Here is a 16,957-nt window from a genome sequence, read left to right as displayed (position 1 = left end):
TCCTGTGTTCAGTTCCAGTAAGGAGAGGACTGTTTTGTGCTGAAGATCTCTACATCCAGAGGGAAGTTTGACTTGGGCCAGGAATCCCCCACAGTCTTTTTGAGTATTTTTGCAGCAACTCCACTTGAAAGCCTGACTTTATCAAGGAGAAATGGAGTAAATCAGGAGTCTTGGAATGAAATAAATGGCTGGAATTGGAATGCAGGTTGACATGATGAACACAAAAGCTTTAGTTAGGCTTTCTTTGGGGGGCAGTTGGGCAACAATAATAACAAGCTTGTTATTATGAGGATTTGGGGTGGCTGAGACCAGAAGAGCAGTCAAGAGCTGAGTCAAGGCACAGCAGGGAAAGCATCCTCTGGCTTGGCACAAGAAGTGGGGTGAGGACATGGGGTTAAGCAGCACCTGGCCAGCCTTACAAATCCCCAGCTCTGCTGAAAGGAAGGCACCCCCCAGGTGCAGCTTTCCTGGGGTTCTTATTTGCACACAGGAGGGGCTGGAGTGGCAGTCAGGGATTGGTGTGAAGGCAGATTCTGACTCTCAGGAGTGGTTTTGTAGCACCCTGAGCCCACCTTGTCCTTGGGCAGCCTGGTCCTGTCCTTCCTGCCCTTCACAGGGTCAGTTCTGGTGGCCTCTGGTGTCCAGTGGAATGAGCTCAAACAGCATCAAAACCATCCAAGGAATAAAAAGAACCTTGAACATCACCAGGCTGGTTCTGTGGTGGGTGGAACTATGGTATCCCCAATGCTGGGCTGGCTGGGTCTCCTCAAGTCCCACTTTCAAGCAGACACAACCCCTTAAAGTGTTTTTCTTTGAAAACTTTGCTTCACATTCATCTTTCCAGCAGATAAAACCCTCCTGAGTGCTCAGGCTGTGCAGGGGGCTGTGAGCAGCTGATCCCCAGGGAATGAATGAAGGGATGAGGAGTTGCTGTCCAGCCTGGAGGTGCTTTAGGAGCTTTAGTTTTGCTCTAGACCAGGATTTAACATTCTCAGTTGTCCACCTGCACAAGTGGACACTTTAGGAATTTTGTGCCAAATGACTCCTGTAGTGATTATAATATAAATACTCAGAGAATCTGTGCAGTTTCACCATTTGGTGTGCTCCAGTTTGTGTAGTTGATAGGAAACATAATAAACCAAGTAATAAATCTGTTACCTTCTTGTTTGTGCTTCCTTTCAGTTTTGTGTATGGAAGATATTCTAAGTAGCTGTGTTATTGTAGATGTGAAACTCGTAGCTAAAAGAGGATTTTGCAACTCCACAAGATCTATTTTTATTTCAATGCTGGATCTAATGTGTCTAAAGCTTATTTACAAAAAATAATTGCAAGTTCACATCTCTGTAATTTTTTTCTTTGTCTTGTCTGTACATTTTTAGGGAAAACACTGATTTTTTTTTTTTTTTTTTTTTTTTTTTTTTTTTTAATTTATTTGTACCTCAGGTCCAAGGAGCTAATAAAGGAAGCAATCCTTGACAATGACTTCATGAAGAACCTGGAGTTGTCCCAGATCCAGGAGATTGTGGATTGTATGTACCCCGTGGAGTATGGCAAGGACAGCTGCATCATCAAGGAGGGAGATGTGGGCTCCTTGGTCTATGTCATGGAAGGTAGGGTTGGAAAAGATCTTATTTATTCCTTTTTTTCAGCATTAGAGACAAAAACTTTTGTGGGAAAAACGATTTCAGAGAAAGAGGTTGTCTAAATGTGGTTGCTTAAAAATGATGCCTGGATTTGCATGCCTGCCTGGGTAAAGAAAGGAGGTGAAAGCTGTTCACCCTGTTCCAGGTTCTCTCACTCTCCATGTGTCAAACTGAGCACATTTTGTGTATATTTGTGCTTGTTATTTTTAAGGAAGTGCATGTTAGCTGTTAGAGTTGCTGAGCTGGATCAAACCTTGTGTACATCCAGCATCCTTCTCCTCAGAGTGGCTGATCCTGAGTTCTAAGGAAATATCCCTGTTTTCCTTCCTGATGTGATATGACACCACAATGCTTATCAAATTCTTCTTGCTCCTCACCAGAACTATCTGGTGGACTCCAAACATTTTGGCCAGATAACACCTAAGGAGAGTGGAGGTTTTTCACTTGCCTGTCTATATTTTAATATCTTAAATTGTTCTTTTAAACAAAAATCTTTCCAAGGCAGCAAGCCATCCTTTAAACAAGCTTTCCTGCCAAATTCCTCATGCTGTATAGCTGCAAATACTCCTCACTGGTTTCCCAAAACAACTTGAAGCTTGTGCCCTTTTAAGGTTAAGTCCTTTCTTAAGGCACAGGTTTAATTCCTCTGGTTTTTCATAGTTTTGAATTTTGCACATTGAAATGTTTTTTTTTGTGAATTATGTGTTTCCACCCCCTGCATGGAAAGATTCAAGGTTTTCAGTCCTCTGAATACAGAAACTGCTTTGAGGTGCAGAATCTGTTCTGCTGTTGATAAAAACTGCTTTAAAATAATCCTTGAATAATATTTTCTTCCCAGTGGAAATGTGGGGGATTTGCACTGTACAGTTCTGTGCTCATTTCCCCAAATTCTCCCCATAGAAGAGGTTTGCTCAGGGGGTTTTTGCTGCCTGGCTGCTTTTGGGATGTTGTGTTCAATGCTGTCCCTTGAAAAAACCCCTAAGAACAGAACATGTCAGGGTGTCTTTATCTCCTGCTCAGCTTCTTCCCACTCCCTGGAGAGGATTTTGTGGGGGGAAATTTAGGGGCAGAACTGTTTCCAGCATGGTTTGGGGTATTGAGCACAGCTTGGTACTCAGATAAATCTATCAGATGGTGATAAGTGTGCAATAAATGTATATCAAAAGCAAATTTTGTGGTTTTGGGATACTTGAGGTTTTCCATGTTCTCCTGACAGCCCTGTGTGTGTGAGGGCATGACTTGGCTCTTCCCTTGGCTTTGTAACTTAATTTCAGATTATTTAGATAGCTCCCTAAATATGCACAATGCTTTGTAAACCAAATTATGGAGAGTTTATAGCCTATGTTTAGACATAATGCAATGAGTGATGATGAAGTCATGGAAATGGGAGAGGACATTATCAAATAGGTTGGGTATAGTTATGAGAGCTCATTTTGGTTTATCATTCAGTGTCCTCTCAATTATTAACACAATAAACCCAAATAAAAACTCTGTTCTTTGCAAAACTCTACTCAAGAGACCCATCTTTAAGTATCACTGAGAGGTGTTTTCTCAAAAATCAAATAAATGCTGTCCTCCTTCAATTAATTCCTTTTTCATTCCTTACTTGGGCTCTTGCTCTTCTTTGAGCTGGTAGTGAGAAAAAACAGAGATTTGAGTCAGGAGATAAAGTTGGAATTTCTCAGCAAGCAGAATCCTGAATTTAAAGCTGCTTTGCTTTTAATAAGTCTAATAAGTTTTTTTATTTATTTTATTTTTGCATTCTGGGGTGACTTTAGGCACAGTCTGTGTCTTGCTGGCCAAATTCCCACCTGTAGGGATATGAGGGCCCCCAGTTCAGGCTTTCAGGTGCTGGCCCCACCACACCCTATTCTTTATTTATTTCTCTGGCTTCACCCTGCCTGTGCTGTTCCTCCATCCCTCTGGGAACTTGATTCCCTTGTGTTAAAAAAGTAGCAAGAAACCCCCTCAGCTTTTCCTTATTAGCTGAAATGGGTCAAGAGATGCCCTAAACCTTGAGCAACACCAAGAATTTCCCTTACAGCTGTGCTTTGAAGGTGGGAATGAATGTATTTGTGATGTGACAAGGATCCTGAAATTGCTGGCAGCATTAAACATCCCTGCTGTGCCCACCTCCAGCAGGAATATTCCTCCAGGCTGTGAGGCTGGGAATGAAAAGGGGGATGAGTGATGCTCTGCCTTAAACTGGAACTCTCAGCTCTGCAGGGAAAACAGCAATTGTGAGAGGAAAAGAAACTTATTTTTTGGATATATTCCCTTTCCTGGGAGAAAGTTTGCTGCTCTGAGAGGGGTTTAGCAGATTATTTGTCTTCAAATTGAGGGTTTGAGACCCCCAAAAAAGTTCTTGTTAATTAATCATAAATGATTCCACTACCTCAATTTTTTTTTTTTTTTATGGAGGGAGAAAACCTAAACATTTTCCAAGTGTTAGTTTTGCTGACTTCACAACATTGCTAAAATTTTGCTGAAAGCACTTTTTATGTGGCAGGTTGGAGAGGTGTTTGCAGAGAGCTCCACCTCAGATCTGGGCAGTGTTGACAGGCTGGGGCTGTGTGTGGGTGGTTAATAATGATAAATTACATTAAAGGATAAATGTGAAATCCCACCTCCCACCCCAAATGCTTCCTCTGGCTGAGCCACTCAGCTGTCAGGTTGGATTAGGGCAGGAAGAAACATGGAGAAATCAGGTGACAAGGTCCAAGTTTGAGGCTGTCCTGGGAATAAACAGGTATTCTGGGTTTTTTTAGAAACTTTAGTAAAGAGTCCTCCCTTGAGGATTGGAAGAAATAATGGAAGAAATTAAAGAAATAATTCAGTGACCCAGGGGGAAGGGGGAATTTTTTGGATTAACTCTTTTGTGGCTCATGGTTTTGTACTGGCAAATGAATTCTGAGGCTGCACCTCTGCACACATCTGGAGAACCTGAGGGAAGGAAAATCCCCTGTGTGCTCCTGCTTCTGCAGGCATGGAAATGGAACAAGCAGCTTTTTGAGAACCAGCCCACACTTCCCCCAGCCCCTGTTTTAGTAGTTTTCCTTCTCTTAAATTTCCTTTTATTTCTGTCTTCAGTCGTGGGGATTTGCCTTTTATTTTTAGAGGTGACTTTGTCTCTTGCTTCCTTCTCAGCAGCTCCTGCAAAGGAAGGCTGTAATTGTGATTTCCCACGGGAATGTGGGTATCTGGGAGTCTTGGGAAGCAGTGAGTTCCTGGAAAATGCAGGATCTGCAGCTGGGTGGGATGAGGGAAGACAAACAAATAATAATATTAATAAAGAGGAAAGGGAAGTGTTTGGGGGAAAGAAGGAAAGAAATAAGGGCAAGAATTGAAAAGGAGTTAAATTGGAGGGGAAAGGAAGGGTGAAATGAAAAAATGGGGTGGAAAAATGGGAAAAGGGAGGAAGGGAAAGCAAAAAGGGGTAAAAATGGACATTAAAATGTAAAAAGGGGAAGGAATGGGAGGGAAAGGGGGGAAAACAACCTTAAAATTGATATGGCAAAAGAGGAGAGTCAAAAATAAACATTAAAATTTCAAAAGGCAAGGGAATGGAAAAAAAAAAAGGTTAAAAATAAACAAAAAATGGAAAGGGCTGAAAAGGGTAAAAAATCAACATTAAAAAAAAAAAAAACCAAAAAACCTTAAAAATCAACAGCACGAGGTACAAAAAAAAAAAAAAAAAATCCAAAAACAAGACCCACAAAAAATACCAATCCTTAAAAACACTTAAAAAAAAAAAAAATCAAAAACCACCAAACCCCTCAAGGGACACAGGGAATGGCTTCCCAGTGCCAGAGGGCAGGGATGGATGGGATATTGGCAAGGAATTGTTCCTGGGAGGGTGGGCAGCCCCTGGCACAGGTGTGGCTGAACTCTGGGTTGTTCTGGGTCACTGGCACGCTCTGGGATCACACCTGGAGAGATGGAGTCCAGAGGAGCTCAGTGTGGCAAGGAATCAATTAGAAATTATGGCAAGGTGGGAATTTCTGCACAACAAATCACTGTCCTCCAAGGAGCCTGCCTGTCCCAGGGCTTCCCATGGATGTGGCAGCAGATTCTTCTTTGCTCTCCTTTTCCATGCTTTCATCTGCTTTTGTACTATTGATTTTTGTTTCCTTGCAGGGTTGGGCAGGAGTCAGATCAGGGTTTTTCCTCTGCTCCTCCCTAGAATCCTGCAGGCTTCATGGGATTCCTGCCTCTTGGAGAAATTGGGTTTTCCTGCCATAGCCAGGGCAATGGAATGCAAATCTTCCACTGTTATCAGCTTGTTATTTTAATTTTATGCTGTCTTAATAATTAACTCTTCCAAGAGTATTATTTACCCATATTAGTGATGGGGAATTAAACATCTCTTGTACTTAGTTCATGAAATGTTCATAAGATGAAATGGGATATGAGAGGATGATTTGGCTCATGACAGATGTGGTTTGGTATTCTGGATACAGCAGTTATTTTTAAAGCTACAGAACTAAACCTTAGCAGTTAAAATACAATAAGAAATAACAGTGAACTCATCCCTTTTCAGCAAGGAAAACATAACCTTTGATTAACTAAGCCAATATTTGGTAGGGAGGAGAAGAAAATGGAATCTAAACTGGGGCTGATGACTTCAGACTTCCCAAATTTGTGAAGGTGTTGCTGGACTAGCAGAGGACAGGAGGCACTGGAGGGTATTTGATGATTTATAGAGATGTAAATCCCCCAAACAGCTGAGTCTGGTGTCTCTGTCCTCAGCCAAGCCCTGCTGCCAGCACAAATCCCTGTTGGAATTGGATGAGAGGGGCCTGCTGGCAGCTTCTCCTGCAGGGCTGTAGAAGTTTGAGTGTCGAGCTGACCTGAGAATTCCTTTCATTTTCCCAGTGATCTTTGGGATCTGCTCCCATTCACAGTGATTTACTCCTCTTGCCATTCCTCTGATCATTACCTGAGCCTCTCAGAGTCTTTCTGCAGTGTGGTACTGACACAAAACTGGGGCAGCCTTGGCAAAAGCTGAAAGAATTCATTGCTGGGGAGGAGTATGCAGAGTTTATCAAACAGATAAATTATTCTGTAAATGCTTTCCTACAACGTGGTTCATCCCCAGGCTGCCAGATATCCATCTTCTCCTCTCCAGGGAAAACAGTGGATAGGTGGAACCTCTTCTAAAACAGTTCCTACTGTATGATAAATGAAATTATAGTGGATTTTCCTTCCACATAAGTTCATAGCTGATGTGCCATTCATTTTTGTACTGCTCAGCAGTTATGCAAAGGCTGCTTTGTGGTGAAGGGGGTTTTATTTACCATATAAATTGGGAAGATAAAGCCTCATTCATTTTATTAATAATAGCAGATGGAAAGGGAGGCACAAATGTCTTTCTTGTCCCCCCCACTGTTCCATGACTCCCTTTTGTTGTGGCTCCCACAAGTGAAATGTGGAATAAAAGGACTTTTCAGCCCAGCAGTGAACATAGAGGAGCCTGGATCCTGACCTTTGGCTGTGCCACTTCAACTCCAGGGCTCTGGAACTCAGGCTGTGTGTGCAGATAGAAAAATTCCAGTGTTAGAATCCAAACTATCATTAAAGGACCAGTAAAGGGAAGGCTCCCTTTGGGTGGGCTCCACTGGCTTTGGATTCCTTGTTTGCTTGGAAAACTCATCTACAAAAATAATCAGACCATGGGAGCTCTGTGCCCTTTGTTCCTGCTCTTGGTTGTGGGGAGGGAGCTCAAAATCAACTTTGGGAAGGGGAAGAAGAGAGAGGCTGGGTCAGAATTGCACAAATACAGAATAGCCTGAACTGGAAGGATTCCATCAGGGTCAGCTCCCACTTCATCTGGAATCCTGCAGTTTCCTCTAGGAGCTCATCCCAAAGATTTGCCAAGGAGTGACTTATTCCAGGCAGGAATGGGTGAAATGGGGGAAACCATTCCCCTTGGTCCTAGGGAGCTTTTCCATGTTCCTTAAAACACTTCACTGTGGTTGAACATCTCTTCACCCCAGGGGAAGCTCATGAAAACATTTCCTGCATTTTCTTCTTCTTTTTTTGGTGGGAAAAACCTCCCCTGGATTTTTGTGGCCAAGGCTTTGTGCAGCCCAGAAGTTTGACAGAGGCAGGTCTGAGAATAAATCCAAACAAAAGGATAAAAGCTGGAGGGCTGGGGAGAGATGTTTGCATTGCATTATTTGGCAAAGTTTTCTGATTTTTCCTGTGCTTTGATGTGCAAGGTCCTGATCTGCAACATCTTTGCAGCCCTGGCAGATGGGTTTAGGGGAAAAATGAGAATTCTGCTCTTAGGAAACAAATCAAAAAGCCAGATCAATGTTTGCACTGTATTTATCTAAAATAATGGAAATTACAGTGTATCCCAGCAGCTGCTGCTCCTCGCACATCCAGGCACAGATGATAATTAAATGCAATCAGAACACGTTGGATTTAAGATGGAAAAACTAATAAAAATAAGATGTTTGCCATCCATGTGCTAAATATTTTCATAACCTCTCGGTTCTGACTGCAAAAGCTATTTTGTGGAGCTACCAGAACATAAAATAACAGTGGGTGAGCTTTCCCATATTCTAAATATGCAGCAGTAGTGACTGGAGATGCTGCAGATCTGGAAAAGCAATAACCCTAGGATAGTTCTGCAGCCCATCCTGCCAGTGGAGCTCCACAAAGGAACTCTTTATCATTGCTGAGACTCTGTAAACTCTTATCTTGGAGCAGGAGGTAACTTGAAGTCATTTTCTGCCTGGATTGTGGGGCCTTTTTTATTTTTACTGGTAGTGATGTATAACTTCACAGGCTTCCTAAAGTTAATTGTATTTTGTATTGCTTGTTGTTCTGCTCCCAGCTCCTTCCTCTCATTACTTTTTTTGGGGGGGTTGGAGAGGTCCAGGAGCTTTTAAAAGGTCTTTGTTTATAACTATGTGAAATCTGATTTAAATGAGGCTTTTTTTCCCCAGACTTTTCAGCCCAAAACATTGTGTTCTTTTGCCCTGTTCTCTTGTGACAGTTATTCCTCTCAGAAAAGGGAAGCCCAATTGTAATGTGGATTCAAATGTGCAGTGGGGAGTGAGGACTATGGCAAAGCCCTGCTGCCTTTAGGATCATGGGACAAGTCAGGGTGGGAGGGACATCTGGTGCCACATCCCTGCTCCAGCAGGGTCATCCCAGAGCACCTGGCACAGGATTGTGTCCACTGATAATGGTGAATAACTTAGGAATTTACTGCACGTGTCCCTGCAAAACATTTCCTAAGGATAATGGAACCATTTGTGCCCCTAGACCTGTAACCCATGGCAGGGGTAAAATGAGATGAGATTTAAAGTTCCTCCCAACTCAAAGTTTAGGATGGAAAACTGACATCACCACTGAAATTTGAGTTTTCCAGTGATCCCTGGAGGTTTGTAGTAACCCATGGGGTAAAAATTCCACAGTGGCTGAGGAAAATCCCCAAGTGTCAGGTCCCAGGATGGAGTTTTTTTAGAACCAACTGGTCAATATACTCTGAAATGAGAACCAGCTCCAGAGAGCTCCATTTAACACTGAGCTCCTGTTCTCAAATTTGGACTGAATAAACCCATGGAAGATAATTTTTTTTAAAAGCAAGGAATGTTTTTGTTCCTGGTTGGTATAAGATAAGAGAAGGAGATGTCCTTGGGAATGTTCATCTGGAGGGAACAAGTGGACCTGCTGCATGATGAATGAAAAGAAAGGAAGTTTATTTTCTGCTTTCCACCAGCAGCCTCTGCTTATTATCATTTGTCAGCTCTCTCCAGGACACTGTTTTCCTTCTTTGAAAAGCCAGGCCTTTTTCACAGACCCCACTTGGCTGCACATATTTAACACTGCAGAACATATTTAACACTGCAGAACTTACTTTGGTCATCACTGCTGCTGGGAGGATCATTTATTTCCTGCTCTTGTGCTTTGTCAGCTGGAACAAAAAGCATTTGGGTTTCCTCAGGAGCTTTGGGTGGTGACTGGGGAGAGCTGAGAAGTCCCAACAGTTTCTCATGCTGCTTTGCCTTTTAAATTTGAATGGTAATCTCAGTGTCTAGTCTTACTTTGGCAAAATAAATCCTAGATCCCAGAATGGTTTGGGCTGGGAGGGACCTTAAAGAACATCTCATTCTCTACCAGGGGCAGGACACCTTCCCCTATCACAGGTTGCTCCAGCCTGCCCTCAAACATTTCCAGGCACAAAAAAGAAAAAAAAGAAAAAGCAGGGCTGGAGCTCTTTGTCTGTCTCCCTGCTCCTCAGATTTGCTCCCAGCTGTGCAGCTGGGTGATTTCCATGTGTTAGCATTCTGAGCCAGGTCCTTGGGTGACACAAACCAGCACAGCCCCATCTGTCACCGAGCTGCTGTCTCCATGCTCCGTTTAATGTTGTTATTTGCCAGAGGAAGATGAGCAGTAAGTGAAACCTTTCCTTCGTGCTCTGGCCTCAAACAAGGCATCTGCAAAAGAGAATGAGAGCTGGGGCCAAAGCAGAACATAAAATCTCACAGTAAATGAAAGCTGATGGGAGGCAATGGAGTGTGGAATGGGATGTGGGGACTTCCACTGAGGACTGTTCAGTGCTGATCAGCCAAGGCAGAAGAGTATGGGAAGGGACCTCAAATGGACACCTTCCACCATCCCAGGTGTTCCCAGCCCCAAAGTCCAGCCTGGCCTTGGGCACTGCCAGGGATCCAGGGGCAGCCACAGCTGCTCTGGGCACCCTGTGCCAGGGCCTGCCCACCCTCCCAGGGAACAATTCCTTCCCAATATCCCATCCATCCCTGCCCTCTGGCAGTGGGAAGCCATTCCCCCTTGTCACTCCATCCCTTGTCCAGAGTCTCTCTCTGTGCTTCCTGTAGCTCCTTCAGGCACTGGAAAGCCACAGTTTGGTCACCCCAGAGCTTTTCCTCTCCAGGCTGAACAATCCCAGCTGTCCCAGCCTTTCCTCCCAGCAGAGCTGCTCCATCCCTCTGATCATCCTGGAGCCTCCCCTGGACTCTCTCCAGCAGCTGCAGGTCCCTCCTGTGCTGGGCCCCATGGAATGGAAAAATCCCATTCTTCAGGGTTACCAATGTCTAAACAGGTTAAGGGTTAAAAACTCTCACTGCTCTTTTGTTCCCCCTGAGTAGGTGATGAAAATGATGTTTTCTAACACAGTTTTAATTTTCTGAACCCTTCAAGTCAGAATTGCTACTTGGGAGGTGTTTCCAGAGCTGTGCATTGTGCTGCAGAGCACAGCAAAAAGAGGTGCTGGGGATTGATTTCCCTGTCTGGAGATGAGTTATAAGTACATTCACCACATTATGCAGATCAGCTGTCAGACTGTGGGATATCTGCATCACGAATGGCTCTGATGCCAGAATAGAAATCAGGGAGTATTCACTCCAATATTACAAATTAGTGATTTTAAGAGCTCCATAAGGAGTAGAAAGAATCACTGTTTTTAAAAGCTCATAATAAACAAGTTGATGCAGTGACAGTGCTGTGGGAGTGACAAGCATCAGTGATAACATTTCTCAGAGTCCTGTCAGACTGATTTGGATTGTCCTGTGTTTCTCAGGATGTTATTCCCTGTAATGGGGAGGTCCTGGCACAGAGAAGTGGATTCCAAATCCATGGAAGTGTCTAAGGCCTTGAAGCTCATCCAGTTCCACCTCCTGCCACAGGCTGGGACAGCTCCCACCAGAGCAGGTTGCTCCATGTTGTGGAGAAAGGGGAATGGAAATGTGCCAGGGGTGAGGGGGTTTCCACCATCTGGGAATTAGGAGTCACCAGCAGACCCAAACAGGCAACAAGTCCTAAGAGCAAAAAAATACTTTTTTTTTTTTTTTTTTTTTTTTCAGTGGTGAAAGACAGGATACAAATTTGGCATAAACAATTCCTTAGGAAATGTAGACAGTTTTACATTTCAAGTATGATTCCCTTCCTAAGGGAATGTGTAATTTTATTAATTTGACTTAGCTATTTCCTTCCATGGCATTTGTTCTGTCAGCTTTGCTATATACAGGATATTTGGAATATATCCCTGGTGGCCTGAGAGACCTTGTGCCTGCTCATCCCTGGATGTCCTTCCTGATCCCTGGAAAGATTTGAAGCATGGAATAGGTACAATTTAAAGAATCAGAAAGGGTTCACTGAATCTTGGTGTGCATTAACAGCTACCATGTTTCTTTTGAAAGAAATGCTTTCCCAACATCCCTGCTCTGGTTCAACCTCGTGATTACCACAAAAACCTGGCCAGAACAGGTTGGGAGCAGCTGCAAACAGAACTGTTCAACATCACAGATTCATATCAGGCTCTAATGAGGCAAAAATTAGCTCTCCCCATGGCAGATGATTGCTAATGTGCTGGAATATTGCTGCTGCTGTCTCCAGCCTGCTTGTAATTCTAACATCATCCTCTCCCATGGCCAGGACTGGGAGCTGGGAGAATGTCCTGGTGGGGCTCAGGTTCTTCAGGACATCCATGTCAGGCAGAGAAAAGAGAATGGGGTTTGTTAAATGATGAGGTTTTCCAAAATCAGGCGCTGTTACCTCATGTCACAGCTCCAGTGGTTCAATTTCCTGGGAAATTGAATTTTAATTTTAACAGGGAATTGCACCTTTCCTGTTCCCAGTGGTGAGCTGAGCACAAATGGACACCCCAGCTCCTCCTCAGGGCTTTCCATCACAAACACAGCCTGAAAACTGGTCTTTGCTGGGAGAAAAAAACACCTAAATTTATTATCTGGTAAAGAAATTTGACTTTAATGATTGTTTTAATGAAGGTTATTAAAACAAAGTATATCAGCTTTTTCCTTGTTCTCTGGTGGGATGTTCAGGTAGAACATCTGGCTGGGAAAGTCATCCAGGAGGGAGGCTGAGTGATTTTCCCTCCAGCTCATATTGGATAGGGCTAAAAGTCTCAGTCACAGGGAGTCTGGAGAGAGCTGCTGATGGAGTATGAGAACACTTCCACCCCTCAGGCCCCACACCCCCGTGGCTGACTAATGGCATCATAAAAAACCAAAGGACACAAGTGGGACACAAGGGATCTTCCTGGTAAATGGGAACATAAACACTGTGCTTGTTATACTCTTGGATAGAAATGGTTCACTGTGTTCTTTTTTTACAGAACTTTCACCCTTCAGTGCGTGATTTAGGACTTGGGATAAAAACTTTATCCAGAGTTAAGGGCTACTTCTTGAAGCACAAGAAGTGAAGCTGATAAATGAGGGTTTTTTGTGGTGTTTACCAAAATTAGACCTAATTCTAACAGGGGAAGAGCAGCCAGATTCTGCTGTTGACAAGGTCTTGCAGGAGATTTTTTTTTTTTCCAATCCTTCCTATTTTCTTCCTTCTGTCATTGTTACAAGTCACCCCCTGAGCTATTGTTGCTAAGCTGCCCTAAAAATTTGCATTCTCAGGCAGTCTGAAACTCTCCTAATCTCAAGAAAAACCTCAGCAAGAAGCAATTCCATAACCTAAAATATGGGCTGAAAACAGCCACTGGTGTGCTTGGCCTATTATTCGTGCCAGGGAACAGCTCCTTGGGCTGCTGTGCAATCCAGAGGAATCCATTTTAGAGGATGTGCAGAATTCTCTCCTCGGCTCCCCTGTGCAGGTTAATAACCTCAAAAATCGTTTTGTTTCACAGCCAACAGCACCAAAGCTCCCAGGGAGGGCAGAGGAAGGGAATGCTGGCCTCAGGAAAAGGCAGTTTAGGTTTGTCTTTCAGAAAATATCGATTCCTGCACTGTGGGAACCTGGGGAATGGAGTAACAGCATGTGGGATTTGTGCCTCAGTGAATGGGGAGAACTGATCAGCAGACAGATAAAGCCATTGAGGAAAAGCAGCACAGACAGACAGAAAGGCTTTTATTGACTACTGCAATGGAATGGCAGAGTAGTTGTGCTAATAAAGTCATTTTACCTGCTTGGGCAGAAATGAAGGCAGGGCTTGGAGGAGGAGACATTCCCTGTTAGAGGAAGCATGGGGATGGAGTCTGTGCTCTGTGTGGATCCCAGCCTTGGCATGAGCTGCAAACCTGCCCAAACCATGGAGTAAACCCTGAGCAGGGTGAAAGAGGAGCACTCAGTGCTGTGAACAAACCAATATAACCTGGGCAAGCAGGCTGAGGCTGAGTCTCCAAGGCAGGGTCTGACAGGATTTGGCAGAGTGACAAAATCTGAGGGATTATATATTTTTTGTGGGTCTCCCCAGCATGTTCAACCTGGAAAAGCACAGCACATTCCTAAAGAGCTGGGTTTCATCTCCAAAGGAACAAAACAAACCCCTATTGTCCTGGCTGGGAGGAGACATTTATTTTTAGAAGCCTCCAGGTTCTATGCAGACATTAATGATGAATTAATCTGCTCAGGTGATCAGTATTCAAAGCAGCTGTTCCCAGCAGGCTGCACACCAACAATTACTTAGTGGCTCCTTTTGTTGAATATTCCTAAGTGTATCCATATTGGGCAATTCCATGATCATCACTAATCCAGGTAAAAACCATCCCATTTGTTTAGGTGTGCTTTACAGACCAAACCCTGTGGAAGGGACTGGTGGCTAAAGGTTTTATTGTACTTCCAAGTCTTACTTGTTTGGAAAGAAATCCCATTTTCTGCTCTGGACTTGCACTCCATTATCTTTGCTTCCTTTTCTGTGTGATGGAGTGGCCAGGTGGTGTTTGTAGGACATTTGGGTGCTGGAACTCCTCTCTGACAGTGTCATGCTTTTCTCCTTCATCCTTCCTTCCCAATCCATTCCCTCATGGCTTTGCACCTGCTGGGTCTCACCTGGGGAGTAACTCCTGAGGAGATGCAGGATCTGGTTTTCCACAGCACAAAGCAGATGCCAATGTCTGCCTCCATTTTTGGATACACCAATATTTCACATGATTGCTGCTCCAAGCTCGGGGAGATCGCTCAGCACCTCACTTATTTTGAATCCAGTCTGTCATCCCTTCCTCAGATGAATTACATTTGCCCACAGGAGTCCCTTTTCCCTCAGCCTGAAAACATTTTCTGTCATTCTTGATCTGCTTCATAATTTTCAGTGGGTCAGGAAACAACCCTTTCATTTAGAGGGAGAAGATACAGGTGCAGAAAGACATTTTCTCTTCTCCCAGCTATTTGGAGGCGATACAGGAGACTGGCTTTGAAAACATTGGCAGGCTTAAAATGCCTCCATCTTTCATGTGTAGGAAAGAAAAACCTGTCTGTGACCTTTTAAGTGCCTTTGTTTACTTTTTGGAAGGTACTTCAAAGAAAAAGCAAGATTTAAGAGGAATTTGCTATTTAATGGGTCGATAAAGTATCCGATAAGGTGAGACTGCTGCTTTCCCAGCTCAAAATAAATCATAACACACACCAGCCTTGCACCTGGAAAGCTCTGGAGAGCAACTATGAAAAAATATGACTTGGTGCGTGATTGTTCTGGGCTGTCTGGTGACGTCCCCAAGTCATGACTGTGTCCTTCCAAGCACGGCAGCCACGTCACTGCTGTGATTCATCCCTGAGCCTCCAATGTTTCTGGCTAACATGGCCATGGTTTGTTTTCACGACATCAGGGTAATTTGTAGAGGTGTTTAATAGCTGATTCAGTTCTGATTTGGCAGCAATTGCAGCCTTTCAGACGTTCAGGATTGCTGGGTTTGTGTCCTTTCAACAAAAATGCCCCGAACAAAACCAACCCCACAAAACTTGTGGCAAGAGCATTTATGAGCTGTTGTTTTTAAATGGATTTGTGGATTGAATATGAGCAGAAAATCTGTGCTTTGCTTGTGTCTGATGAAGATAAAGCAGTCAGACATTACTGGGCTGTTTATTATGGGTTTGTTTTTCTGGAAGATGCTCATTTTCAGTTTCTCAGAAAACACGGCCTCCTTTCTTGTGTATTAACTGAAACTGAGTGGATTTTGGTGCCAGCAGAGAGGCTGCTGAGCTGCCTGCAGGTCTGGGGGGGAGAAATGGCAAACATCTCATCCTTGTGGACATCACTTTGGCTGGAGGTCCTTGAGGAGGGCAGAGGAAGCTGAGATCATATTTGTACAGCGAAATCCTTATTCCTTTTCTTCTTTATCACTCTTAAATACCCATGACTTTGGAAGCATCATTTGGAGAAAATACTTGGCTACTGATGTGAACATGAGGCAAGAAGGTCATAATTCCTGCCATACAGCTTCCCAGCATCCCTCAAGAAGGGAGGAGCTGGAGTTTCCTGCAGCACTTTGCATGGGTGTCATGTCTGGAGAGCTTGGTGGTATCTCTGGGCTCTGGGGAAGGGCTGGGGCAGAACAGTTGCACACCCCAGACATGTAGAACTCACTGCCCTGGACCTCTGGAAGTGTCCAAGGCCAGGCTAGGCAGGGCTTGGAGCAGCCTGGGATAGTGGAAGGTGTCCCTGCAGGGCTGGGGGCAGGATGGACTTTAAAGTCTCTTCCAACCCAAAAACCATTCTGGGATTTTCTCCTAATTGTATCATTCTGTACCAGGTTGATAAAAAGTGACTGGAATTTGGAAGAAGGGGTGTCAGGAATGCATTTGGGGCAAACAGCCTGAGTACAGTCAGAAGTCAGCAGAGTGGATGTTCTGAGTTCATTAGCAGTGCTGGGCAGCTGGAAAACTTTGGCTTTGCCTGGAATGAAATCCACACCTTAGTACAGGAACAGAGCAAGGAGCTCTCTGATCTTACTGATTCTGCCAAGTTCTAGTTTAACCTCCCCCCCATTTCTCTGAGTTATCCCGAGTGCTGATGGAACCAGGCCTTGTCACCTGAAGTCGTGCTTGGGACACTTGTGCCAGGTGGCTTTGCTGCACTCAGGGACAAGTGTGGGTTTGGGATCATCCTCACACTGCTGTGAATAACACCTCCTGTGTTAAATCATATTTCTCACTGTACTTGTGAAACCTCAGAGTTTCCAAACTTTGAGGCCAGGGCATCCAAGGAACAATTTCTCCTTCCCTCCTGCCATTCCCAGCAGATCTTTGGCAGCCCAGCTGATATCCCCTGAGCCAGCCAGCCTTTAGCATGCAGGGCCAGCAGTCGTGGCAGGCTGGAAATCAGTGTGTTCTTCACTCCTCTGAGCACTCAAGACAATGATCTCATCAAGCTCTGGGAGGATGGATGAGCAGTGTGGAGAGATGGAGGCCAAAATAGCATCTTCATCCCGATGGACTGATAACCCTGGAGTGCGGAGAGCTGCACTGCAGAGTTTGTGCTGATGGAAGTCTCACCCATCCAGATTGACTTGGAGTGAAATGAGAGCCTTGCTGAACACTTGCCTGAAGTGTTCCCAGTGAGAGGCACACAGAAATTCCCTGTGTGGGGCCCAGAG

General features: G+C 44.2%; 1 protein-coding gene across 2 annotated transcripts in view; it reads left to right on the top strand.

Moving 5' to 3' along the window:
* The window catches only part of PRKG1 (protein kinase cGMP-dependent 1), a 339,627-nt gene that overhangs the window by 51,953 nt on the left and 270,717 nt on the right, over positions 1-16,957 (top strand). For both annotated transcript variants that reach the window (XM_056495519.1, XM_056495518.1), the window contains exon 2: positions 1,444-1,610. In XM_056495519.1, coding sequence (XP_056351494.1) covers positions 1,444-1,610 — 167 coding nt within the window. The remainder of the gene's footprint in view (positions 1-1,443; positions 1,611-16,957) is intronic.

The sequence above is a fragment of the Oenanthe melanoleuca genome, chromosome 6 (assembly GCF_029582105.1).
Source record: "Oenanthe melanoleuca isolate GR-GAL-2019-014 chromosome 6, OMel1.0, whole genome shotgun sequence".
Lineage (NCBI taxonomy): Eukaryota > Metazoa > Chordata > Aves > Passeriformes > Muscicapidae > Oenanthe > Oenanthe melanoleuca.
The sequence above is the reverse complement of the archived record's forward strand: the minus strand, read 5'-3'. Positions and strand labels throughout refer to the sequence as shown.